The 27139-nt window shown below is 46.4% G+C and overlaps 1 protein-coding gene across 1 annotated transcript in view; it reads left to right on the top strand.

The window, feature by feature from the left end:
• The window catches only part of MYH10 (myosin heavy chain 10), a 172105-nt gene that overhangs the window by 129735 nt on the left and 15231 nt on the right, over nucleotides 1–27139 (top strand). The window contains 15 exon segments of the mRNA XM_036269900.1: nucleotides 962–1058; nucleotides 1125–1279; nucleotides 1683–1791; nucleotides 1884–2015; nucleotides 4885–5088; nucleotides 9061–9179; nucleotides 9675–9808; nucleotides 11867–12038; nucleotides 13801–14013; nucleotides 17709–17853; nucleotides 19137–19343; nucleotides 22002–22106; nucleotides 23977–24129; nucleotides 24743–24991; nucleotides 25327–25539. Coding sequence (XP_036125793.1) covers nucleotides 962–1058; nucleotides 1125–1279; nucleotides 1683–1791; nucleotides 1884–2015; nucleotides 4885–5088; nucleotides 9061–9179; nucleotides 9675–9808; nucleotides 11867–12038; nucleotides 13801–14013; nucleotides 17709–17853; nucleotides 19137–19343; nucleotides 22002–22106; nucleotides 23977–24129; nucleotides 24743–24991; nucleotides 25327–25539 — 2407 coding nt within the window.

Genomic DNA, 27139 nt, shown 5'->3' with positions numbered 1-27139 from the left:
GATGTAACGAGGATTCTTCCTTTAATATAGCCAGCTAGTTGCTCAACTTTACTTTTATTGAGGTGTAACCTACATAAAGTACAAAAATCTTTTTTTCGATTACAGTTTATATTCAGTATTATTTTGTATTAGTTTTAGGTGTATAGTGTAGTGGTGAGATAATCACATGCTTTCCAAAGTGGTCCCCTTATTTCCAGTGCCCACCTGGCACCACACATCGTTGTCATAAAGTGCACGAGTCTCAAGTGAACAGCGCAGTGAACATATGTGCACGCAGACCAGTGCTACTTTGAATGTCACTCTAATGCTTTCCGATGTGCTCAGTGGAGGCCTCTGAGCATTGCTGTCACAGCCTTTTCTTTCTATTTTTTTTTATCCTCACCCGAGGACATTTTTGCATTTATCTTCAGATAGAGTGGGGCAGGGGAGAAACATCGATGACAGAGAGAGAGACATCAACTAGTTGCCACCCACACAACCCCAACTAGGGCCGGAGACAAACTGCAACTGAGGAACATGCGGGAACCGAACCCGGGACTCTCTGTTCTGCAGGCTGACGCTCTAACCACTGAGCAAAACCACCCACGGCTGTCACAGCCTTTTCTGTCATCTAATAAATGCCTACAAATTAGTGTACAAAGGGCCAGATTCTCCTTGCATTTTAAGGATGTGAAGATTTGGAGGGAAGGAAAAAAACTAAAGGTTTTAAAACACCATGCTTTTATCCTTCTCTGCCATAGTTTTCATACCTAGTCTTTGACATGGGAAAATTAGCCTCATATTCATTTTGCTTCTTATTTTAAGAAATAAAAGATTTGATTATCACTTGATCACTTCTTGACTCTTAATTTGACATGATTACCTATCATGTTATTGCCTTATAGAGAAAGCAGAACTCAGTAGGTAAGCATTTTCACAAGTTTTTACCAAAATGTTTTGGCTACTTTTTTTTTTTTTACAGATATGAGATACTAGCTCCAAATGCTATTTCTGAAGGTTTTATGGATGGAAAGCGGGCTTGTGAATGAATGATACGCTTTTCTTGATTTTTCTGGTTTGTGGACTATTGATATAATCTTTTCCTGTAGCAAAAAATAAATGAACTCTTTCTCTTTTAGATCCAGGCTTTAGAATTGGACCCAAACTTGTACAGAATTGGACAGAGCAAGATATTTTTCAGAGCTGGAGTTTTGGCACATTTAGAGGAAGAAAGGGATTTAAAAATTACCAGTATCATTATCTTCTTCCAGGCTGTTTGCTGAGGTTACTTGGCCAGAAAGTAAGTGGGTAATCCTAAAAGGGGGAGGGAGGGTGTTTCTTCTGTAACAGATCAGAAGAAGAAGGGCATAGCTAATAGAGGGGAATAAAGACCCCAGCAGAGGGAAGGAGAGGACCTCTCACACTGTCTTTGTTGCCTCAGGAGCAAAGGGGATTCATTCACACTGAGAGTATACACACCTATGGGTACATGGGTGAATGGCAGCACACTGTCCAGGGCAGCGTCTCTGAAGAAAGTGTAGGGTGTCTGTGACCTGTGCCCGAGGCTGGCTGGGCAGCTCATGAACTGACATGGGCTGGAGCAGGCAGTCCCATTTCCCCCTGCATGTCACCGAGGTCTTGATGTACCCAGCTGTTAAGACACAGTTTTCTTTACGTAATAAGTTTTTCTTACTGCTCTTCAGGGCCTTTGCCAAGAAGCAGCAACAACTCAGTGCCTTGAAGGTCTTGCAGCAGAGCTGCGCCGCGTACCTGAAGCTGCGGCACTGGCCGTGGGGACGCGTCTTCACAAAGGCGGGCTGCGTGGGCTTTCTCGGGAGCAGTGTTCAACCAGCAACAGGCCATCGGAAGGAGACGAGATGGTAAACTGCTTCATTTTGTCACAGGTCAAGCCACTCCTACAAGTCACTCGCCAAGAGGAAGAACTTCAGGCCAAAGATGAAGAGCCGCACAAGGTGAAGGAGAAGCAGACAGAGGTGGAAGGGGAGCCTGAGGAAATGGAGAGGAAGCCCCAACAGGTGTGTGCACTGACCCATGGGGTGGCACTTCCGTCACTGCCAGGAGCACTCCCCGGACGGGAACTCACACTTTCACTGTGGATGGCCAGACCTACCTACCATCTCAGTTTCTGTGTATTTTTCACTCCTTTCCAAAGCATAGACATTTGAGAACAGAGGCAACAGGTACATTGTGCCATGCATTTGGTTTTACAATAACCAAAATCAACCTTACCTCTTGCATTTTTACCTTTGTCATTTGAGTTTTTGTTGTTGTTGTAGTTCTTTTCTTTTTAAACTTATCTTTAGCAGTCACCATGAACTTGATGGCCTGTGAATATTTTCCCTCTCCTGTTTTCCTGTCCCTTCATAAATTACCTTAATAGAAGAATGGGAGTTCTTATAAAATAGCATAAAGTTTTGCCAGCGGTAATATATTTTTAACTTTCAGTGTCATTATTTTTCAAATAGGTTTTCCTTTTCTTGCTCTCTCTCTTTTTCTGGCACCCCAGTGGCTCCTTACACTATTCTAATTTTTTTGGATTCTTTGTTCTGATTGGGTGTTTTTTGCCTCCTTATGTTCCAAATCAATGGTTTGCTTCTTAGCTTTACCTACTCTACTATTGATCCCTGTAAATTATTCTTTATTTCAGTTAGTACATCCTTCATTTCTGACTGGTCCTCTTTTATGCTCTTGAGATTCTTATAAGTTTCTTAATATTCTCACCAAGTTCATTGAGCATCCTTATAACCAGTGTTTTGAACTCTGCATCTGTTAGATTGCTTATCTCCATTTTATTTAGTTCTTTTCCTGGAGTTTTGTTTTATTTTTTTATTTGGGTCATGTTTCTTTGTCCCCTCATTTTGGATGCCTCCCTGTGTTTGTTTCTATGTATTAGGCAGAGTTGCTATGTCTCTTAAGCTTCCTAGGATGGCTTATTGTAGTAGGTGTCCTGTAGGATCCAGTGGCACAGGCTCCGTGGTCACCCCAGCTGGGCCCTCAAGGTGTACCCCTCGTGTGCACTGTACACCCTTCTGTTGTAATTGAGTCTTGATTACTGTTGGCACATCAATGGGAGGGATCTACTCAGGCTGATCAGCTTCAAGGACTGGCTGTGCCCACTGACCACTGACCTCTGACAACCTTGAAGGATCAGCTGTGCAGGGCCCACCACACAGAACAAGACTTATTTCAGCAGGGCTCTGGTACCCACTGAATTCACTCCTTGAGTGTGTCACTTGCTGAGGTGGTTGGGTGGTGGTGCTTTGCTGTGGTTTTAAGTTGTCCACTGGGTGTGCTGCCTCTGGGGCCAGGTCAGCCTCTGTCTGTGTTCTACCTGGGGCCAGCAGGCATAAGCTAGAAAGCAATCTACAGATGGCTGCTTCTTGTGCTGGGCTTGGTGGTACCCAGGGAAAGCTAAGCTGTGAACCAAGGCTGGATGCTTCTAGTGCCAGGCCTGGGGCCATTTAGTTAGAGGTATGGGGCTCACTGAGGCCAGGTGCTGCCTTTTTGAGAGGATTTAGGAAAATCTGAAGCAGGATCCAAGACAGGCCAATCCTATGGTAAAGCCACCAGAAACAGCTTGGATGGGCCTGAAAGATGGCGGGGGAGGGGGAGGCTCAGAGAATCACCAGGGCGGGGCAAACAGTGTGAGCCAGGTTTCTGGATTCCCAGATATGGCGCCTCTCTGGCACTCTGGGGAAGGGCTCACCAAAGGAACATCAGCCTCCACCAGCATGTCTGTCCAGGAGAAAGCCCCCTCTCCAGCTCTCCAATGCTAAACAACTCAGTTCTTGTTAATATATCTCTGATGCCTTTCAAGCTGCCTCCTCCATGCTGGATCCTGGAGGGAGCAGTCCAAGTAAGTCATCCAAGCCCTTTAAGAGGAGCTGCCTAGGGCTCTAGCAGCCCCAGCCTCCCTCAGCCTCAGTCCCCGCTGGTTTTACAGTCAGAAGTGATGGGCACTTCCCTTCCTGACACGGGAACCCTGAGCTGGGGGGGGGCCTGGTGTGGGACAGGGACCCCTCACTTCTCAGGAAGGACCTTCCCAGCCGAGGTGTCCCTCCCGATTTTATCCGCCACATGTGGGTGTGGGACCAGCCCGTCCGCACCTCTGCCCCTCCTACGCGTCTCGGTGTGGCTTCTTCTTTAATTTTGTAGTTGTGGGACTTCCATTCAGCTTGATTTCAGGCAGTTCTGAAGGATGGTTCTGTAATTTTGTTGTAATTTTGATGTCTACCTTTATCATTTGGACACACAGATGGTCGTGTTTGCTATCAGGCATGTGTTTTACACCTGTGTTCAGTGAGACTCCCAGGATTAGTGCCTTCCTATGACTGCTCATAAGAGAAATAGAAAAAGTAAAAGGATGAGATAGTGCAAGGTTCCCACCTGCCTCTTCTCCAGCGACAGTGGTCTCCAATCAGCATCCCTTTCCCTGCTTCATGGACAAAGCAGAGGCTCAAGAAGTGTTTGTAGATGACAGTAATAGAATTGTAGTGTTCAGGGCCAAAAAGAGGAACAGTGGAGGCCCAAAGATCACTCGATATCAGGCAGCTTTAGCAGTCGCCATGAACTTGATGGCATGTGACTATTCTCCCTCTCCTGACTTTCTGTCCCTTCGTAAGTGACCTTAAAAGAAGAATGGGAGTTCTAAAAATAGCATAAATTTAATATACTATAACTTGAAACAGCAGAAACAACCAAAATATTTTCATCTAGCTTATTTTGCTACAGCGGAGAACATATCTGAAAGTTTTGCCAGACGTAACATATTTTTAACTTTCAGTGTCTTTGGTGAGGTGCATTGACCACTGAAATCATATTGACTGTATCTTGTGTGTGTCCTGGGGGCAAATCATCGTACTGGACACTTTGTTGTGATTGCAGCTTTTAGAAGAGGAGACTATCCTTGCAGAGCAACTGCAAGCAGAAACTGAGCTCTTTGCTGAAGTAGAAGAGATGAGAGCAAGACTTGCTGCAAAAAAGCAGGAATTAGAAGAGATTCTACATGACTTGGAGTCTAGAGTTGAAGAAGAAGAAAGAAACCAAATCTTCCAAAATGAAAAGAAAAAAATGGAAGCACATATTCAGGTATCTATGATTATTTTTTATTTAAAATTGTATTTGGGTTTTTCCAAGTAGATCTACTGAATAAATAAAAGCTATGGGTTTGGATTCCTAATGTGCATTCTTTTTTTTTTTTTTATCCTCACCCGAGGACATTTTTTCGATATTTTGTTCAGATAGAGTGGGAGGAGGAGAGAGAGAGAGAGAGAGAGAGAGAGAGAGAGAGAAACATCGACGTGAAAGGGACACATCGAGTGGTCGCCACCCACACGACCCAACCAGGGCCGGGGACAAACTGCAACCAAGGTACGTGCCCTTAGCGGGAACCGAACCTGGGTCTCTCCAGACCTCAGGCCAATGCTCTAACCGCTGAGCCAAACCGGCCAGGGCCTTAATGTGCATTCTTAATGTCTAGGTTACAAGTACCTACTCTTAAAAGATGACCATTTGAAGCACATAAGTAATCGGTTCTTTTCAAACATAGATTTGTTGTTTTATATAGGAATCTATTTTATGTTCTGCTGTGGCATCTCACAGTATGCAAAGTGATTCAAACTACAAATCTCCCTAGATCTGTAGCATTTCGTAGGGAACCTAATTTGTTCTTTGTGTTGTCATTAATAATTCTGCTGCTCACGCCATTCATAGATAGGCATATACTAGGTGCTTTGGTTCATAAGAAACACTCAGCACTGACACAGGAGGCAGCCAGGAATCAGAATAAAACACTCAGCTTTTCCTGGTGGTTACTTTCTTAAAGAGATACAAACTGTACTCACAGGAAGCACAACTAGAGTAAACCCTCAATTTTGTGGACCTCAACTAACAGACCTTGGATTTAATGGACAAAATTTCTAGTCCATATGTCATATGTGAAAATTAACACTCTTTTAATTTTAAAATGCTTTTAACCAAGATTTGCTTATAATTAAATTAACAGGTTATTTTTTTTGTTATTAATTCACTGTTATTTTAAACGAATGTTAGCCAATAGGTTATATGTTGGAAAAAACACTATAGCAATTTTGCCAGCATAAATAAATATTGCATATTTACAACTGTAGTCTGCATATTTAAATCCGAGAGTCACTGCTCATAAACAGTGTTCTGGAAATGATCACAGCACATCGAGCACAGTAATTGGTTCTGCTGTCACATGGCATGACTTTCTGCAGCAGTTTAATCAAGCTGGCCGATGTTGCCCCTGCGCTGAGCCACAGCCCAGCAGTGTGCATTTGTTTACTTGCACAGTGACGGGTGAATGCACATATTAACTAGATCTATTCAGTATAAATTTAAAAGTACTATAATGCATATAGAAAACCTTTCTGTGAAATTAAATTTTTTTATACATACTTAATTTTAATTACCCAAACGTGTCTACTTAAGTAAAGACAGGTAAACTAACTAATTTGTCAATTTTTTAACATATGCATTTAGAAAATTTATTTTATCAGTGAGAGAAAAAGGAGAAACATCTATAATAAAAATAAATTAATTTTTTTTAAAAGAAAAAAATCGCCCTGGCCAGTTTGGCTCAGCGGTTAGAGCGTCGGCCTGCGGTCCGGAGAGACCCGGGTTCGGTTCCCGCTAAGGGCATGTACTTCGGTTGCGGTTTGTCCCCGGCCCTGGTTGGTCGTGCGGGTGGCAGCCACTCGATGTGTCCCTTCACGTCGATGGTTCTCTCTCTCTCTCTCTCCCTTCCTCTCTCTCCCTCCCACTCTATCTGTACAAAAAAATGGAAAAATATCCTAAGGTGAGGATAAAAAAAAGAAAAAAATCGACTTTATTATATAACAGACTTTCTGCTTTAACGGACACCCCCTCGCCCAAATTAGTCCATTATATCAAGGTTTTACTATATCTCTGTGGTTGAATACCCAGACAGATGATCCCGACAGTAGTTACTCTGCCCTAGGACACACCCACCTCTCTCTCCTTGTCTCCCTCCCTCAACCTATCTAATATGCTCTTGAGTGTCAGGACATCTATATCTGCCACCATTGCTTCAAACTAAATTTACTTTCTTCCATGTCTTTCCCTTAATTTTTTCTTACCCCATACCTTAGTGCAAAACACAGACAATTCAGATGTTTTATTTTCTTGGTAAATACCCGATACAGTAAACCATCTGGACACTTTCATTCTTCAACATACACAGCCTTCAAATATCCCATAAGTTAACAGAATATCACAAACGCTATAAAAAATGCATAACCTTAAATCCCGCAGTTCTAATCCTAGACTTTATTCTAAGAATAAATCAATGGAAGCCATCTAATTATCTAACATTGGGGGATTAGTAAACCATGGTAATACTGTTCTGTTATAAATATGTTTATTTTCAAGGGCACTTACAGTATCTTGATAGAAATAGTTGCAAAAGAGTATACACAATAGGAACTAATTTAAGATATTTATATAATAAATTTGTATGTATGATTTTATATGGGAATATGTAGGAGATCTGGGCTAAGCCACCAACAACAGTGAGTTTCCCTGGTGGCATTATCAACGGTTTAGATTTTATTTTTTTACAACTTCAGATGAACTACTTGCATTTCTCTACTTTATTTAGAAAACAAATATGTCCTTGTAGAAACAGGGTATGTTTTTATTTTGATTTAGTTTTTCAAGGCTTTTTATCTTCACATTCTTTAAGACTCTTTTTTATTTCTAGTTTTTTTTCACTGTTATCTTCATGTATTATCTACCTTTGTGACATGTAAACTCATTCAAACACATTCTAAAAATATTTTTGGTAATATTATTAAGTATTGTTTTTTTTCCCTCTCATGAAATATCAGAGGTTCCTTCTAGTAACTCAATGTGTGAACTTTATTTGGATTTCAATTTAAACAAACAAATGTATGTTTAAGTGGTCTATATCTTTTAGACACCTGCTGCCTGAAGGCCTTACAGATGAAGTATGATGTTTGGAATTTGCTTCAGGATAATGGTGGGGGAGAAGGGAGGTGGAGCTAGAGAGGAAATGACATTGGCCATGAGCTGGTGCTTGGTAAGGTTGGGCTGACGCTTGTGTGGGGGGCTCACTGTGCTGCTCTGTGTGCTTAATATCTGTGTTTGAAGTTTACACAGTAAAAAGTTTAGCTTTTGCTGGTGTTTCATTTCAGAATCAACCATGAGTAAATTATTTAGTCAGAGTTATCCTTGAAACTTGTCTAAATTGACAATACATTGCTTTGTATGTGCAACTTTGTTCCATAATGTATATGTTATTGTATACATAATGTCAGAGTATGAAATAAAGAGAAGGGTGTGATAATAAAAATATATGTAAACACCAGGACCCCACCCGTTGGTTGATATGCTCATGCTGTGAAGGCACACTTGAACTGAATCAGCCCATTTCTTACAGACCTCTGTTCTCACTAATTATTCCAAAGTAGGAATTTTAATTACTATATGTTATCCCATTTTATAAATATGCCAACTTTTAATTACCAAGATTTTTATGTATAATGTTCATAGTTCCTCAGTATTACACATATTTCAGGTACATGCCCTTAGCAGGAACCGAACCCGGGTCTCTGGACCACAGGCCAACGCTCTACCGCTGAGCCAAACCAGCCAGGGCTCTCCCTTCCTCTCTCTAAAAATCAATTTAAAAATTTTATTTTTAGTATTATACATATAAGAATGACATCTGTGACTATTTCCTGAAATTGCTGGGTTAAAAGAAACGCTTGTTTTCAAATCTTGCTGGGCTGGCTTTATTTAGCTCAGTTTCCTTCGCATCAAGCTTTCAAAACTTGCTGTACTTTTTCATGCTGGCTTCCAGATTGAGCCAGTTTGTACTTTAACCTGTAGTTCATATGAATGCATGCAGTTTCACATAACTGCATTTCACATTGTTAAAAATATCCTTGCCATCCTGAACATCGCACATTGGTATTAGCATACGCGTCCATCTGCTTATTGGGTGCGGCAGGTTGTGTGGAAGAAAGAGAGAGACTGACTGTGTGTTCTCCGCAGGACCTGGAGGAGCAGCTGGATGAGGAGGAAGAAGCCCGGCAGAAACTGCAGCTGGAGAAGGTGACGGCCGAGGTGAAAATCAAGAAGATGGAAGAGATTCTGCTTCTTGAGGATGCTAAAATTCCAAATTTAACAAAGAACGAATATTCTCATTCAAAAGCTGATTTTAGAATATGGGAATATTTATGTTGCTGCTCTCATTGAATGTGGCTTCAAACAAAAAATTCTTTAAAAGATCACAGGGTCATTACTCTTCTCTCTAAGTCTCCACCTGTATAGATTTCTAATGACACAGTAACAATTTCATTTTTTAAATCCACAAAGTATCCTTAAAATCCTTTAGACTTTTATCTTGCACATTTTATACACAACGATCATTCATTGATGACTTGTTCCCATGTGTTCAAACATTAATCGGTTCAGCGCTGGTGTGGGACTCTGAAGGCCTAGCTGCTGCTGGGCCAAATTTTTGGGGTCAGCACCAAGATGAGTGAGCCTTCCTTCCTTTCTGGAGGATGTGCTCTGTTGGGGGATGCAGTGGCAATGTTAGTTGTTTTCTAAGCTATTCCACACCCTACTTATTTTGAATGCCTTTTCTGAAGTGATTGATTTTTTTCTATTCAGGAACAGAAACTCATGGAAGATCACATAGCTGAATGTTTCTCTCAGCTGGCTAAAGAGGAAGAAAAAGCAAAAAGCTTGGCCAAAATCAGGAATAAGCAAGAAGTGATGATCTCAGATTTGGAAGGTGAGTGTGGGCCTAGAAAAATTTAGCACAGGGACATGTGAATGTTTAGATTTTACTTTAATCAGAACATGCAGTAATAGAAAGTGTACATGGTGATTATTAATAAGAGCCTTCAGCCCTGGCCAGTTTGGCTCAGCGGTTGGAGCGTTGGCCTGTGGACCAGAGTCCCAGGTTTGGTTCCCTCTAGAGGCACATGTCAAAAAAATAAAAAAAGAGCTTCAGTTTGTGTTCAATTAGTAAAACCGGTCTAGTCACCACATATTTATGATAGAATAGCAACAAATTATTCTTTAAACATTTACTTTTTATTTATTTTTAAGCATAGGACACTTTTGTTCTTTATTTGTTTTTAATTTTGGTTTTTTTTCTTTATTGATTTTTTAGAGAGAGGAAGGGAGAGAGAGAGAGATATAGAAACATTGATGAGAGAGAACATCAATTGGCCACCTCCTGCATGCCCCTCACTGGGGATTGGGCCCACAACCTGGGCATGTGTCCTGGCCGGGAATTGAACCGGTGACCTCTCAGTGCATGGGTTGGCACTCATCTACTGAGCCACACCAGCTGGGCTAAACATTTACTTTTTAAAATGTGGTCCTGTGCCCTGGCCAGTTTGGCTCAGCCATTAGCGCATTGGCCTGCAGACTGGAGAGTCCCAGGTTTGGTTCCCGCTAAGGGAACGTACCTTGGTTGTGGTTTGTCCCCGGCCCCGGATGGGGTCGTCTAGGTGGCAGCCACTCGATGTGTCTCTCTCACATCAATTTTTTTCTCTTTCTCTCTTCCCCCCTTTCTCCCTCCCATTCTGTCTGAAGATAAATGCAAAAATGTCCTCGAGTGAGAATAAAAAAATAAAATAAAATGAGGTCCTGTGGTAAAATACATTGCCCTTTGTGGATATGCTTGGGGTCTAAATGATGTTTGAGTTGTACAGACCATCGAACTTTGAGTGGGTTTCATCCAGAAAGTGCATCTAGATTTCACTTCGCAAAGGGACTGCTTCCTGACATCAACTAGCAGGGTCAGGAGAAACTGCGGAGGGCCACCGTGTCCCACTCCAGTGGCCAAAATAGTGTCAGGAACTCCTAGGAATTTTTGCAAAATCAATCATTACTTTCTCCAAAAGAAAGAAAAGAAGGTGGACGTTGGAAAGAGCATAGAAAACCTTCCCCTTGACTAGAAGCTCCCAGCCGGTATCGACACTTAGAGGTCTGTGTGGGAACCTGTAGGGGCCTGACCACTCTGCCTTAATGCTGCTTTTATAATGGGGAAAAATGAGTTTGGTTTTTAAAAAATATTTAGGGTTTTACTGTCCTTTTTATTTTTATTTTTTTAGTATAGACAAAAGGAGGGATGCCGGTATGAAATTATTTTCATAAGCCATTTTTACCAGTATATGGTCCTTTACTGGGAAGGAGCATGAGAGCAGAGAGGCCTGTTCTTTGCTCACCTGTGATAGTCAGTCTCGCCTTCCCAGCATAGTGGTTCCTGCTGGGGAGCACAGAGGCATGTACGTTGCGTTGTTGTGGGGAAAGCATTCAAATGGAACGGACCACCAGAGTTAATCAAGGAATCGCTGCAGAATTCTAGAGGGAAAAGAGGCAGAACCCTCTGCCCACACTCTGCCTTCTAGTCCTCGGTGCTTGGGACCTGCAGTCTTGGTGCAAACCAGGGATTCCCAGTGAAAGGGCAGCGGGACGACGGGCGGTACACACACTGCGCAGCCTCTGCAGAACCCTCTCCAACCGGGCACTGTGACGAGGTGTCGTGAGAGGGTTTCTTACCACTTCGGCTCTAACATCGTGGGCTCACTTCCCAGGAAAGGACATCCTTAGAATCCACCCAGTTTCTTCCTCAAAACACCCTCCTCCCACAAACTGATCTTGCCTTTCATTTCATCATAATGGGCTTTAAATGACGAGTTATTGGCACAGTGTTACCAAGGCAGTGACATGCTTTTGAATAAAGTGGCTTATTTTCAACTTCAATCAGTTTTCATTTGGAGTTTGTTCATGTGGTGTGTCACTCAGTATGTTGAAGATCTTGTGTCTTGCCTTAAAGAACGCTTAAAGAAGGAAGAGAAAACTCGTCAGGAACTGGAAAAGGCCAAGAGAAAACTGGACGGTGAAACAACTGACCTGCAGGATCAGATCGCTGAGCTCCAGGCGCAGATCGACGAGCTCAAGATCCAGCTGGCCAAGAAGGAGGAGGAGCTGCAGGGCGCGCTGGCCAGGTCAGCCGGCGCCGCAGGGGCTGTCCTGACTGTTGTGTGGGGTTTATTTCCAAACCCAAACCTGAGAGAGGACACGTCCTTTCTTGTTGTTGGGTATAACTTCCAAATCTGAAAAACCCAGGAGTACATCATTCATGTCAGGCAGCAGGGAAACCTCACAACCCGTTCTTAGCATTGACCCCTGAAAATCACTGGTTATATCATGAAATCCATGGAAAGTCACAGCAGAAAAAATGATTCCGCCATATCAAATGTTTTGGTTTCTGTATACTTCAGATTAGTTTCAGTATGTTTGAGAAGTTTAGAGAAATCACTTTTCAGAAATGACATCTACTTAAAATTATGATTTGCTTGCTATTCAGTTCTATACCATTCCGTTTTAGAGTGGAAATCATATATAGTAAATATATTTATATCTAATATTTTCACTTCTTTATAAAGAATAACTATTTGGCTACATGGTCATAATATTTAGAGTTTATAATTCATTGCGATCAAAATCTTATAACAGAAATTTTTCTGTCCTCTATCACTGTTGGCGTTACTTTGGCCAGATTTCTGCTTTTTCACTTACAGAGGTGAAAGCTAGAATCTAAAATTAAAATTCTTCCCCACTCACTATCATGTCTGTCTGTTTCCCCTCCCTCATCACAAACATCCCAACCATTCCCAGTCAGAAAATCTGCCAACATTAAACCACACAGTAGCAAAAAGCACTACGGGAAGATGAAATGTGAGGTAGAAGGTTTGAAGGTGGTGTCTCTCTTCTGCTGTGTGTTCTAAGAACTTTGAATTTGCTGATTCGCTGTAGAATGGTACCAGTGCGATAGACTAGACTGCTACCTTGAGCCATATTCTAATTATAATAGCATTTTATTTGACGGAATTTTTTTTATGTTCTAATCATTAAAGTGAGATTGTCCTGCCTTTTAATGGAGATATTTAGCCCTTTGGAAAGGGAACTGGGCTCAATTCTGATTCTAGCTTTGCCATACTGGCTTTCGGGCCTTCAAGTCATTGCCCGCGTACCTCCATGCCTACCCGCAGGCCCTGTGCAGCACGCCAACCCCGTGCCCCAGGCAGAGGGCTGTGTACCTGCCTACCCACAGGCCCTGTGCAGCACGCCAACCCCGTGCCCCAGGCAGAGAGAGGGCTGTGTACCTGCCTACCCACAGGCCCTGTGCAGCACGCCAACCCCGTGCCCCAGGCAGAGGGCTGTGTACCTGCCTACCCACAGGCCCTGTGCAGCACACCCACCCCGTGCCCCAGGCAGAGAGAGGGCTGTGTACCTGCCTACCCACAGGCCCTGTGCAGCACGCCAACCCCGTGCCCCAGGCAGAGAGAGGGCTGTGTACCTGCCTACCCACAGGCCCTGTGCAGCACGCCAACCCCGTGTCCCGGGCAGAGGGCTGTGTACGTGCCTACCCACAGGCCCTGTGCAGCACGCCCACCCCGTGTCCCGGGCAGAGGGCTGTGTACCTGCCTACCCACAGGCCCTGTGCAGCACGCCAACCCCGTGTCCCGGGCAGAGGGCTGTGTACCTGCCTACCCGCAGGCCCTGTGCAGCACGCCAATCCTGTGCCCTGGGCAGAGGGCTGTGTACCTGCCTACCCGCAGGCCCTGTGCAGCACGCCAACCTTGTGTCCCGGGCAGAGGGTTGTGTACCTGGGTCTCCTTGTGGAGAAGCGCTTGGGTTGGTTCACCTGGCAAGTAGTTCATCCAAGCACCTGCTGAGTGCTCCCCCCGCTGGATGTTTTAACAGGGGTGACGACGAGACCCTCCATAAGAACAATGCACTGAAAGTCGTGCGAGAGCTGCAAGCCCAAATCGCTGAGCTCCAGGAAGACTTTGAATCTGAGAAGGCTTCACGGAACAAGGCAGAAAAGCAGAAAAGGGACTTGAGTGAGGAACTGGAAGCTCTGAAAACGGAGCTGGAGGACACTCTGGACACCACCGCAGCTCAGCAGGAACTTCGGTGAGTGGGGGCGGAGGCGCCTCCGGCGGGCTCGCCGCCAGGTCTGGCAGAGCGCTGTGGGTGTGCTGGCCTCTCAGAGATGGCATGCTTGCTTTGTGCTGGCATTTTGAGTATGTTCTCTCCATCCTGGAAATAATGGCAAGTAGAACAGTAACAAAATTGCAGTGATTAGAAACAAGCCAGCCTACATGGGTAGGAGGATGGACCAGTAGAAGTGCACAGGGAGCCGTGGTCAGAAAGCCACAGTCAGTGATGGGAATCTCAGGGAAAGACGGGCCAGGACACACACAGAGGCCTGGAAGGAGATTTATGTACAGACCACGTGAGAGAGGGGACCAGACGACTAGATGGGACAGACACAGAAAGGGGACGCATCTGCTGGCAGCACCGATTGGTGTGAACAGTGGGAAGCAAATAGATGAGAAGGGAGGTACACATTCATGACAATGAAAAAAGGCGAATACAGGTGCCCAGACAGAGGAGCATCAGGCAGAGGCATATGCTGTAACAGATGAGACAGCAGCCAAGTGCGGGCAAGAAGAAAGTGACAGGCACAGGGAGGAAGCGCGGCTGGAGACGTTTCCCACGACTTCGCGTGTCGACCCGCAGAGAGTCACAGGACAGCTATAGCCACGAGCTGGTGAGCAGAGCAGGAAGGGAGGCCAGCCTGCTGACACATAGGTAGAGTCCTCATATAAGCGGCCCGGGTGTGATCTCCCAGAATGCTGTCTTGGCCTCTTCCTGACAATCCGCTTCTTCCTCAAGACTCAAGCTACTGGGTGCACAAGGCCCGCCCAGGAAGCCCCAGGTTGCCTTGGTTGGCTACTTGTGCGCACACGCGCGTGCATACACACACACACACACACCTGCCAGAGTAGCCCATCACTCTGAGAAGGTGGCTACATTTCAAACAGGGACAGAAGGAATCATCGATGAAGTCAGGTGTGGTCAGAGGTAGGCTGTGACCTGAGTGACTAGGAAGGACACGTGCTGGGGTGAGAGCAGTGGTCTGCCTGGAAGAAGAGGGTGTGCTCACCTGGGCACCCGGACCCGGAGAGGACCACGGCACCAAGGACAGAGCAGGCTCCCTGGGCAGTGAGGCGGAGGTCAGATTGCGGTGTCAGGAGTGTTTGGTGGTGGAGAAACAGGTGGTGAGCCTAATAACATATCGAGGACTCCCCCTGGAAATGTAAGATGGCAGCAAAATGGAGGTTATGTCCCTAAAGAGAGCCCATCTGAGCTAACAGGGTTAGAGGCTCCTGCCCCACTTCAGCAGAGTAACCCTCCTTCTAGGAGTTTTAAGTCCTGGCCTTCTCTAAAATAGCTGCTTTTTTGAAAATTTGGAAACCACTGAACTAGACTTTGTTGAGATTTTTATTCTCCACTGGTCTTTTTTTTGATTCTCACCTGAGGACATTCCTCCATTTTTTGTTCAGATAGAGTGGGAGGGAGAGAGAGAGAGAGAGAGAGAGAGAGAGAGAAAGAAACAGAGAAACATCGACGTGAAAGGGACACATTGAGTGGCTGCCTCCCGCATGACCCAACCAGGGCCGGGGACAAACTGCAACCGAGGCACATGCCCTTAGCAGGAACCGAACCCGGGTATCTCCAGACCGCAGGCCGACTAACTGCTGAGCCAAACTGGCCAGGGCTCTCCACTGGTCTTTTGAGCACAATAGAAAAAAGGGTTCTGATCATTTCTTCCATTCAACTCTTGGGGGGAAATGTTAAGACAGTACAATTGATATGTGCATGTTTATTAAAACCATGGCTATCCTCAAATATAGCATCACTGATTCTGTTGTTTGAAGCCTTACGCTGGCCTGCATCTCGGATGTGGCGGCGTTCGCCCTGGCCAAGCACCCAGCACACCGGCCTCTCCTGGCTCTCCCGGAGTTGTGTCACACGATTAGCATAAAAGTAATAGTCCCCAGCAGATCAGACACTCTTCATTAGACTCAGTCTTCAGGTGGCACTTTAGCTCCTTTAGGACTTAGGGCGAAGACTGTGGAGGACAGGGCCAGGACAGTGCGTACCTTTCACTGCAGTGAACTGTGGCCAAGCTCGGCTGGACCACAGAGACCTTGACTGATTCCTTCCGTCTGGCTGCACGCCGCCCCAGCTGCTTGGGCCCCTTTTCTCTTGAGCCAGCTGGTCCCTGCCCTCTAGGTCTCAGCACTCCACTAGTGAAGGTGGGGAAGTGCCCTGGCCGGGTGGCTCAGTTGGTTGAGCATCGTCCTGTGCACCTTTAAATAGGAAGATGTGTCCACAGGAGCCAGCCTCTGTCTCTGTTCTAACTGGTTACTGGTTGAATGTATAGAGTTAAATGGTTTTAAAATACAGAGCAAGTTTTCCAGGATTATTGTAAAGTTACAGCTATTTAAATTCTTGATGTTTGCCTTGGCCAGTTTGACTCAGTGGGTAGAGAGTCAGCCCTCGAACCGATGAGTCTCAGGTTCAATTTCGGTCAAAGGCACGTACCTTGTTGCGATTTGTCCCCAGCCCTGGTCAGGGTCCTGCGGGAGACCACGAGTCAATGTGTTTCTCTCCCTCCCACTCTATCTGAAGATGGAGAAGTATCCTCGGGTGAGGATTAAAAAAATTAATTTTTTTTTTTTTTTTTATCCTCACTGGAGGACATTTTTTGTTCAGGTAGAGTGGGAGGGAGAGAGAGGAACAGAGAGAGAGAAACATCGACTTAAAAGGGACACATCAAGCGGCTGCCACCCACACAACCGAACCAGGTCCGGGGACAAACTGCAACCGAGGTACGTGCCCTTAGCAGAAACCGAACCTGGGTCTCTCTGGACCACAGGCTGATGCTCTAACCACTGAACCAAACCGGTCAGGGCAAAAAATTAATTTTTGATGTTCATATAGCTCTTAGCAGGAGTAATATTTACCTTAATGGTTTCAGTCTTGATCAAACTATGTGCTTAAAGATGGTGCTCAAATCAATAGATTGAAATAGTAAATTGGGGTGAAGGCTCTTCTAGTTAGTGAAATAATTTTTTTTTCAAGTTGCCCTATATGTTTATAATTTTAAATTATAAAAATATCAGAACGTCAAGTAAAGACATTTGATACTAATGTGATCTTCGTACCCTAAAGGCAAGTTAGCTGAGATCTCTGGTTATCTCAGGAGATTCGAAGTCTGTGGTCTTGGACCTGCTGTGTTCTCATTTCAACTTCTAGAGACCTTTCCGAACCAGGCATGTGACCCTGCAGCCTGGCTTCTAGTTTTCCTGTTCCTTCCTCCCAATCATAAGCCATTTCCAAACAGAGTTCTGGGGGGCTATTAGCTAACTGCTACTGTTCCCATGAATGATAAGAAAGTGTCCTGCTTTTTGTCAGGGGCAATGTCCAGATTGCTGCGACCTCTGGCCGCACGTAGCTGTTGAAGGGCCCTTTGGGGTGCGGAGCGCTGGTGCTGGAGCCGGCAGGCGGGCGTGTGCGGACCAGTCCCTGGCCTGTCACGCGGCACTGCCAGAACAGTGCGGAGCCCGAGACCTTCCACTGGGTCTCAGCTGTCAGTCAGACGTGGAGTGGCAGTTCCGCAGTGATGGGCACCCCCACCTCCTGGAAAAGGGCACCACAAACAATCATCAAAGGAGCGGCCCTTTTTTTAAAAAAGTAGTTTTAATTTAATCAGTCAACTGATTCTGAGCTGCTATCTCTAAAATACATTTCCCTAGTACAAAACGTGAACAAGAAGTGGCAGAGCTGAAGAAGGCTCTTGAGGAAGAAACTAAGAACCATGAAGCGCAGATCCAGGACATGAGACAGAGGCATGCGTCCGCCCTGGAGGAGCTGTCGGAGCAGCTGGAACAGGCCAAAAGGGTGAGGGCAGCCCGGCCACGCCTCGGAGAGAGTCCGCCCCCAGCCAGACTTCCCCCCTCAGCCCTTCCCTCCCGTCCGGACCCACCAGCCTCTGCACAGCAGTGTGGCTGCGGGGGCAGCTCACCAGGCTGCCTTCTGAGCGCACTGCTTTGGTCAAAGAAGGATGGGTCCGGCTGCCGTCTCCAGTCGCACATCCTCCCAACGTTCCCTTCCACGAATATCCTTCTCCTGCTGTCTCAGCTCAAAACCCTGGAGCAGTTTGAGTCTTCCTGTCACTCGTCTGCTGCCAGCGGTCACCTCGTCCCGCCAGTGTTTTGAGCGTTCCTCATCCTCACCCGTCTCCTCGTCCTGCCCTGCCTCTGACCTCAAGCCACCATGCATGTTGTTGCCACCCATTTCATTGTCCCCCTTCTGTATCTCAAAGGTAGGCTGTCCATCCTGATCAACCGAATGTTGTTTCCCCTCTACTCAGGCCGTCCTCCTGGCTCACTGGTCTTCCCTGGCGTTTCCCATGTCCGTCCGTCCTTCGTGCTCCATGCTCCGGGCTCTTGCTCTGACTTCCCCATTCTCGTCTCTGCCTGTCCACACACCATCTTTCCATTTACACAGTGACAGTTGTAACCCTTACTGAACATTCCCACTAGTATGTGTCAGTCCCGTGCACTGCCTTCTTTAACCATCACCACAGTCCGGTAGGTTAGCCTGTCATTCTCTTTCAAAGGATGAGGAAACCGAGGCCCAGTAGCATTAGGAGATTAAGCCAGGATCACGCAGCTAGTACAAAGGCAGATTGAGGCCAGGCAGTATAGCTGCAGAGCCCCCAACTATACTGCTTTGAAAGCCCAGTCTGTGTCCCATGTCATCCCTGAGGTGGCCCTGTGACACCCAGCCAGCTATAACCACCTTGCACCAACACTCACTGCTCACTCGTGTTATGTAGTTTCACACCTGAAACTAACAGCTCCGTTCAGACAAGGGACAGATGAATGAATGGTTGCTGTGTGGACAGAATGTGGTCAGGCTGTCCCCCCAGCCTGCACTGACAGGGATACAGTACAGTGCAGTGAGCCCTAAACACTGTCATCTACTACTCCAAGCAGAGTGTGTACAGGTGTGTTCTTTCCATAGCAGTCCTCACGCCCAGAGTACAACAGATGTGTTCATTCATTCACTCGACAGAGGTTGATTGCAGACTCACTGTGTCAGGCTCAATCAAACAAACAAAACAGCAGTGCTTCTTTTGGAGTGTTACAAAAATATGACTTTTTCTTCCCCTCTCCTAGTTCAAAGCCAATCTGGAGAAGAACAAGCAGGGCCTAGAGACGGACAACAAGGAGCTGGCGTGTGAGGTGAAGGTGCTGCAGCAGGTCAAGGCCGAGTCTGAGCACAAGAGGAAGAAACTCGATGCCCAGGTCCAGGAGCTCCACGCCAAGGTCTCAGAAGGAGACCGACTCCGGGTGGAGCTGGCTGAGAAAGCTAACAAACTCCAGGTGAGCCCAGCAGCCTTGAGTCTGGATGCGCCCCACAGGAGCAGGTCCATAGCTCACCCCTTTCGTCCTCTGGCCGTGAGACCCACAGCTAATGTGCTGTTTAATTCCTGACAGTTCCATCTCAAGTAAATATGTCCAAGCTTGGGGCCCTGGTGTATTTTACTGTGGTTAAGTTAAAGAATACCTAAGAATAAGGCAGCATGAGTTGGCCTTAACCTAGTACATTCTACGTTGAATTGTAGATAGTTCTTTCATTGCTTTTAAGTACAAGTTCAACTTCTCCATCAATAAGAGAACAGGAAAAATGGGCAAAAATAATTATACCTAGTATTGGTGAAGATTTGTGAAAACTGGATTTTTTTTTTTATACACTATGGTGAAGGATGAGTTAATACAACCTTTTCTGGAGGACAGTTTGGTAGTTTTGGTGTCAAGCCTTAAAAATATGAATACCCTTGCCCTGGCTGGTTTGTCTCAGCGGTAGAATGTCAGCCCGTGGACCAATGAGTCACAGGTTCGATTCTGGCCAAGGGACGTACCTCGGTTGCAGTTCATCCCCAGCTCTGGTTGGGATCGTGCGGGAGGCAACCAGTCGATGTGTCTCTCCCCATCTCTCCCTCCCACTTTATCTGAAGATAAATAGAAAAATATCCTCGGGTGAGGATTAAAAATAACATGAATACCCTTGGACCCAATAAATTCATGTCTAGAGATTTGTCCTAGGGAAATAATGAAGGATGTGCACACAGATTGAACTGTAAGAATGTCCACTGCAGAACTGTGTGTAAAAGAAAAGAATTGGAAATAACTTGAATGTGCAAACAATAAAAACAGTGCACTGGATGAGTCTTTGCTGGTGAGAAGATGTGCCTCCCGTATTGCTGCGGTGGGAACAGGTACAGGATGCGCATCGGAGACCGCACTCAGCGTGCAGTCCCGCCCAGCACTGACCCGTCACCGGGAAAGGACACAAGGACACTAAGCGGAGGGAGAGGTCCCGTGCAAGGTCCTGAGGAAACGCAGTAGCTGCAGGGACGCTCAGAGACCTGCACCCAGGGTGTTGATTAGGGCCAGGCCACGCGTGCAGTGCTCACAGTGTGTTCTGGGGGACGGCCAGCCCACTCGTGTTTCAGACTCAGGAAGACTCCTGGGACTCTGTGTGGACTCCTGCTCCCAGGGAGGCAGGGCGAGCCATGTGCCTTTTTTTTTTCAATCCTCACCTGAGGACATTTTTCCATTTTTTGTTCAGATAGAGTGGGAGGGAGGGAGGGAGAGAGAGAGAGAGAGAGAAACATCGACGTGAAAGGGACACACCGAGTAGCTGCCTCCTGCATGACCCAACCAGGGCCGGGGACAAACCGCAACTGAGGTACGTGCCCTTAGCGGGAACCGAACCCGGGTCTCTCTGGACCGCAGGCTGATGCTCTAACCGCTGAGCCAAACCGGCCAGGGTAACATTTGTATTTTTACTCGCTTTAGCATCACCCTCCAGAGCCCACAGCCCTGGTTGGGTTATGTGGGTGGCAGCCACTCGATGTGTCCCTTTCACGTCGATGTTTCTCTCTCTCTCCCTCCCACTCTATCTGAACAAAATATGGAAATGTGTCCTCAGGTGAGGATAAAAAAAAAAATACAAATGTCATTAGCTAGAGTAGCATGGTTAATGTGTCCTCTCTGTGTCCTCCCTTTGCTAATGTGATTGGAGGACAAACTGGAACAAAGGGAGCCCTGCTGTCCCTTCAGAGTCCCTCTCTACCCACTGTCCTCACAGACTATTGTAAATGGTCTTGTACTGCGGGGGGTTTTCAGGGCTTGGGGGGTGGGTACGTAGAGCTTTCACTGAAGAGGAAAAAGAAAAATATATTTACAGTATACATAAAATTTGAACATAAGAGGTAGTTAAATATTCATGATAAATATATAATACCAATTTTTTAAAAAATTTATTAAAGTATAGGTCCATACGATATTATTAGTTTCTACATTAGTGATTCGACATATACCTTACGATGTGCTCACCACACTAAGTCTAGTGACCATTGTCACTGCAGAGTTATCGCAATCTTGTTGACTGTTCCCTGAGTTAATGCCAGATTTTTCAAAGCTTAAAAAGAACTTTGGACTGTGAATACTAGAAGGTAAACTTTGAATCTCTATAATAAAATTTTCAAGTTCTATAAGAATATGAATTATATTTGCCCCCCTCCCCATATGCCCCCATAAGCATATGGTCACTGCTTCTCGGTGTGACAGAGGAGCAGAATAGCCCCGTGCTGATCCGAGAGCCTCTTCGCGCAGCCTAGCAGCTGCCGAAGAGGGTTCAGTCTAACTTTTGTCTCTTCGTTTTAAAAAACAAGGTAGTAAACCGGTTAGGAGAGCCCCTGTGTGTGGGGTCTGCACTTTTAGACTCCCTGTCCTGTCAGTGGTGGACACTGTTTTGTTGTCTGTGACAGTTGGCACGGTGCCTGCTTACTCGGGCACTGTTGGAGGGGACAGACTCGGGGATGAAAGTCTTCCGTAATCAAGTTTGGCAGTTTCAAGTTCACCCTGTCCTCCCCACAATACTGTTCTTTTTATGTTCATTTAAGGATGACGATTCTGGACCCTTTCTATTTGCTCACTTTTTAACTGAATTTAACCTTTTACTCCTCTTTACAGAATGAATTGGATAATGTGTCAACTCTTCTGGAAGAAGCAGAGAAGAAGGGTATTAAATTTGCTAAGGATGCATCTAGTCTTGAGTCTCAGCTACAGGATACACAGGTACTCTAGGGGGCGTGAGGGGCCTTTAATAATAACTTGACCATTTCTGTAATCGCTACGATGGTGAAACATACTATCCTTAGACTCGCCTTCTCACCACTCCTTCTGGCTTTATGGTGTACTTCTGAGTGGGGCCATCTATGACCAGCTGTGACACTCAGGGAATCTCTGATGCTCCGTGTCTCAGTGCAGAGCCCCTGGGTCCTGTGTCTCACAGGCACGCGGCGCCTAGGAGGCTGCGTGCCTGGGGTGTGGTTCGCCACGCAGCGGTCCTATTGCACACGTGTACTGCAGGCCATTTTCAATAAGATTGTTGAAAGATTATTCTGGTTGAAATTTCATTATGCTGACCTAGGGGAAACAGTCCGTGTGTAAAAGAGTGAACTGAAGCTTGCTTATCATACTGTTTTAAGATTTGTGTAGAATTATTTATTAGAGCTGTTTTTAAGCATGGAAGTTAGGTTAATGACTATAGTAACATGAAATAATGTAGCAATTTTCTTGGAGTTTGACATCTTATTTTTGTTAAATGTGCAAACTTTATAAGGTGGGTATTTGCCAGGTTCTAGGCCAGGTGCTGGGGACAAGTTCATCGTGTGGGGCTTACACTGTGCAAGGCTGATGAGAGCAAAGGAGACCAAAGGCCAGATCACAGAAAACTCTACGTGTGCCTTTGACAGTTTTAAGTTTGAACATAAGAGGAAAGACATATTTGCATACACATTTTAGAAAAATCACTCTGGCAGGAGGTGTAGAGGAGAAACCATTGAGGGGTTGCCCAATAGTGGAAGTAATCCTGTGAGAAATTCCAAGTGCCTGAACTGGGCAGGGCGGGACATGCACAGCAAGGGAGTCTCGGAGGGAGGAGATGTAGGAAAGGAAGGCGTCTTGGAGCACCTGCAGGTTGCAGGCCTGGGCGCTGAGTGGACACATAGTGCTGCCATTCCTCCTGAACGACTTCAAAGCAGTATTTGTGCCCTGGCCGGTTTCGCTCAGCAGTTAGCGCATCGGCCTGCAGACCAGGGAGTCTCGGGTTCTATTCCGGCCAAGGTCACCTACCTCAGTTGCAGTTTGTCCCCGGCCCCCGTTGAGGTCGTGCAGGTGGCAACCGATTGATGTGTCTCTCTCACATCAGTGTTTCTCTCTCTTCCTCCCTCTCTCCCTCCCGCTCTATCTGAAGACAAATGCAAGCAAATGTCCTCGGAGGATAAAAAAAGCAGTATTTGTGTTAAGAACTTTAATAGCCCTGGCTGGTGTGGCTCAGTGTCGGTCCACACACTGGAAGGCTCTCGGGTTTGATTGCTGGTCAAGGGCATGTACCTGGGTTGCAGGTTCAGTTCCCAGCCCAGTCAGGGTGTGTATAGGAGGCCATCAACCGCTGTTTTCTCACATCAATGTTTTGTCTCACTTGCTCTTTCTCTCTCCCCCTCTCTCTTTCTCTGTAAATATCAATTTTAAAAAGGAGCTTTTATAACATGATCATGTTTGTTTTTAAATCATTTGTTTATTAATATCACTGGGTATTTCTCTTACACTGAGGCTCTCTTTTTTTTTTTTTTTTTTTTTTTTTATTAATTTTTTTTTTCCTTTATTGATTTCAGAGAGAGAGGGAGAGAGAGATAGAAACATGGATGAGAGAGAACATCGATTGGCCGTCTCCCGCATGCCCCCCACTGGGGGTCGGGCCCACAATCTGGCATGTGTCCTGTCCAGGAATTGAACTGGCGACCTCTTGATGCATGGTCAATGCGCAACCACTGAGCCACACCGGCGGACGAGGCTCTCTGTTCTTTATGACATGAATTTTTTTAATGAATTTTGTTTTGGTGATTAATGTATCTTAAGTATGGCCCTTTTATAAAATAAACAGGAGCTTCTTCAGGAGGAAACACGCCAAAAGCTGAACCTGAGCAGTCGGATCCGGCAGTTGGAAGAGGAGAAGAACAGCCTTCAGGAGCAGCAGGAGGAGGAGGAGGAGGCCAGGAAGAACCTGGAGAAGCAAGTGCTGGCCCTGCAGTCCCAGGTGTGTGTCCTCTTAGGAAGCTGAGGTGGCCTAGAAGTGTGTATTTAGCAGCCGATGTCCCGCTATGCTGGACTGCTTCAACTCAATTTGGGACAGTTAATTAGGTTGTACTAAATAAAGCCCATTAAACGTTTTTTCTTTGACCCACCCAAATGCTGATTCTATGCTGGCTGTAATGTTGGAAGCATTTAAATTAAAGACAGGCCCCTGCTGGTGTGGCTCAGTGGTTGAGCATCAACCCATGCACCAAAGGGTTGCCAGTTCGATTCCTGGTCAGGGCACATGCCCGGGTCACAGGCTCGATCCCCTGGTGGGGGGCGTGCAGGAGGCAGCCGATCGATGTTTCATTGTCACATCGATGTCCCCCCCCCTTACTTTCTCCCTCTCTGAACATCAATGAAAAATATTTTTTAAAAATAATAATTTAAAGACCCAGGACTATGTCAACTATGCATGGTTTTAATTCAATCACCATCTTATAGATTATTAGATAAGAAATTAAGTTACAGGCTAAGATTAATTTGCTCAAAATCACATAGCATTGTTTTATGTTATTTCTTCTCACAGAATATTGAAAACAAGTTTGACCTTTTTTTCTTTACATAAAACCTAGTTGACTGATACAAAGAAGAAAGTAGATGATGACTTGGGAACAATTGAAAATTTGGAAGAAGCGAAAAAGAAGCTTCTGAAAGACGTGGAGGCATTGAGCCAGCGCCTGGAGGAAAAGGCTTTGGCCTATGACAAGCTGGAGAAGACCAAGAACCGCCTGCAGCAGGAGCTGGACGACCTGATGGTGGACCTGGACCATCAGCGCCAAATCGTCTCCAACTTGGAGAAGAAGCAGAAGAAGTTTGACCAGGTGGGTTCTTTCTCTGCATCCCTGTCTCCCAGACTCCAGGAGCAGGGCCACACATCCTGGCAAAGCTCCCTGTTTTATTTTAGTTTAAAATAATGTTTTCAGTCCTGCCAGTGTGGCTCAGTGGTTGAACATCGACCCATGCACCAAGAGGTCGCCAGTTCGATTCCTGGTCAGGACACATGCCCAGGTTGTCGGCCCGATCCCCAATGGGGGGCATGCAGGAGGCGGCCAATCAATGTCCTTTCTCCTTTCCTCTCTCTCTAAAATTAGTAAATTAAAAAAAAAAATTGTAATAATAAATTGTTTTTAATATTTCCCGATGCTGTGCCATATAGCTGTTAGCAGAAGAGAAGAACATTTCTGCTCGCTATGCAGAAGAGCGAGACCGTGCTGAAGCAGAAGCCAGAGAGAAAGAAACCAAAGCCCTGTCCCTGGCCCGGGCCCTCGAGGAGGCCCTGGAGGCCAAGGAGGAGTTCGAGAGGCAGAACAAGCAGCTGCGGGCAGACATGGAGGACCTGATGAGCTCCAAGGATGACGTGGGGAAGAACGTGAGTATCCCTGCGGCCTGGTCCCTTCACAGGGGAGCAGGCAGCTCTTGGGGGTGCCTAAAGGTCCTGGGACTGCTCTGGCCTGTGGGTAAACATGGGGTTGAAGGCTTCTGGACGAAACAGCCAGGTTTTCTGCAGTCTGTACGTAGTGTGGAGTTCTTGTAGCAGCACCTACGAGTGGTGAAGATCTGTTTAGCCCTGTTGTTTCGTGGTCCCTCCCTACCCTGGCCTACATTCTGGCACAGGGCCTTTGCGCGAAGGGCTTCACGGTTCCTGGTGAACAGGTGGTTCCCAAACACGAGGATCGAGAGGGCCGCTCCGATGCAGGGTGGTGGCACCTGCCGCTCTGACCTGGGACTGCCCAGTGAGACCCCACTGTTTTCTCTGAAGACTTCAAGTGCTTTGGGAACTTACTTAGTCTAGAAATTTCTGTGATACTGTTTGTCCTTCCACTGCATACATCTTCCACAAGAACTGCGACAATTATTTATTCACCCTCCCTTAGTATATACCGTGTTGAGGACAGTGAAGCAAGCCCAGGGAATCAAAAGCAGGTTCGGGACCTGGCGTTTCCATCAGCGTCCACTCTGCCCGGAGGAGCCACGGAGGCTCTCAGCCCGAGTTCGCTCGTTGTCAGGCGGACACTCCACCCGCCCGATTCCCAGCATCGACTGCGGAGTGCCGGGAACGCAGGGTCTCATTTCCAGGGGATGTGGGCTCCCCGGCCACGTCACAGGGAGGGAAGAGTGTCCTGCCTTCCAGTCTCTCCTCCAAAGGCCACCTGGGTAGAAGTGGCTGTGATTGAACAGTAAAACGTAGAGAGCTCTGCGGTCAGTTTTTCTTGTTCCATGTTAGCTTTCTCTAGAACAATTGACAGGCACACATTTATTACCAGAACATTTCTTTTGTACCTGTGAAGCGCCTGACCCCGCTGAGACACAGAGGCCCTCATGTCATAAGTCTTCTCCTACCTGCCCTGGAGAACAGACATGGCCATGAACCCCACAGGGGGTGACAGCAGCACCTATGTGGCCCGTCTGAGGGTTGTCTTGGGACTCAGAGGGGACATGAGACAGAAGCACTTGGCTCAGAGACTAGGTCAGTGTTTGTGGTGGGAATCTCTGTCCAGAGAAAGGTCAGGCCTCTGTGACTGTAGCCTCCTTCACAGGCCTGACACATACTAGGTGAGGGTTTCCACGTGTGCGTGTTCAGCACCAGTGGTCTTTTCCACGGCGAGAAAGGATGTGCCTGCTTCAGACAGCAGGGAAACGGCCCGTCGGCAGACATGTTTCTCGGGCACCACACTCTTCATTGTTCTTTGGCTTTTAAAGATCTCTCAGCATCGAGCGCATTAGACAGTCATTTATTGATCACAGGACACATGTGAATAAAGAGTCAGTACTGTCGCCCTGGCTGGTTTTGCTCAGCGGTTAGAGTGTTGGCTGCGGACCAGGGAGTCCCGGGTTCGATTCCAGCCAAGGGCATGTACCTCAGTGCAGTTCATCCCCAGCCCGGTTGGGGTCATGCGGGAGGCAACCAATCATATGTCTCTCTCACATCAATGTTTCTTCCTCTCTCTCTCGCTCCCTCCCACTCTGTC

This window comes from Molossus molossus, unplaced genomic scaffold, assembly GCF_014108415.1.
Source record: "Molossus molossus isolate mMolMol1 unplaced genomic scaffold, mMolMol1.p scaffold_m16_p_19, whole genome shotgun sequence".
NCBI lineage: Eukaryota > Metazoa > Chordata > Mammalia > Chiroptera > Molossidae > Molossus > Molossus molossus.
Note: the sequence above shows the minus strand (reverse complement) of the source record. Positions and strands in the feature narration are given on the sequence as shown.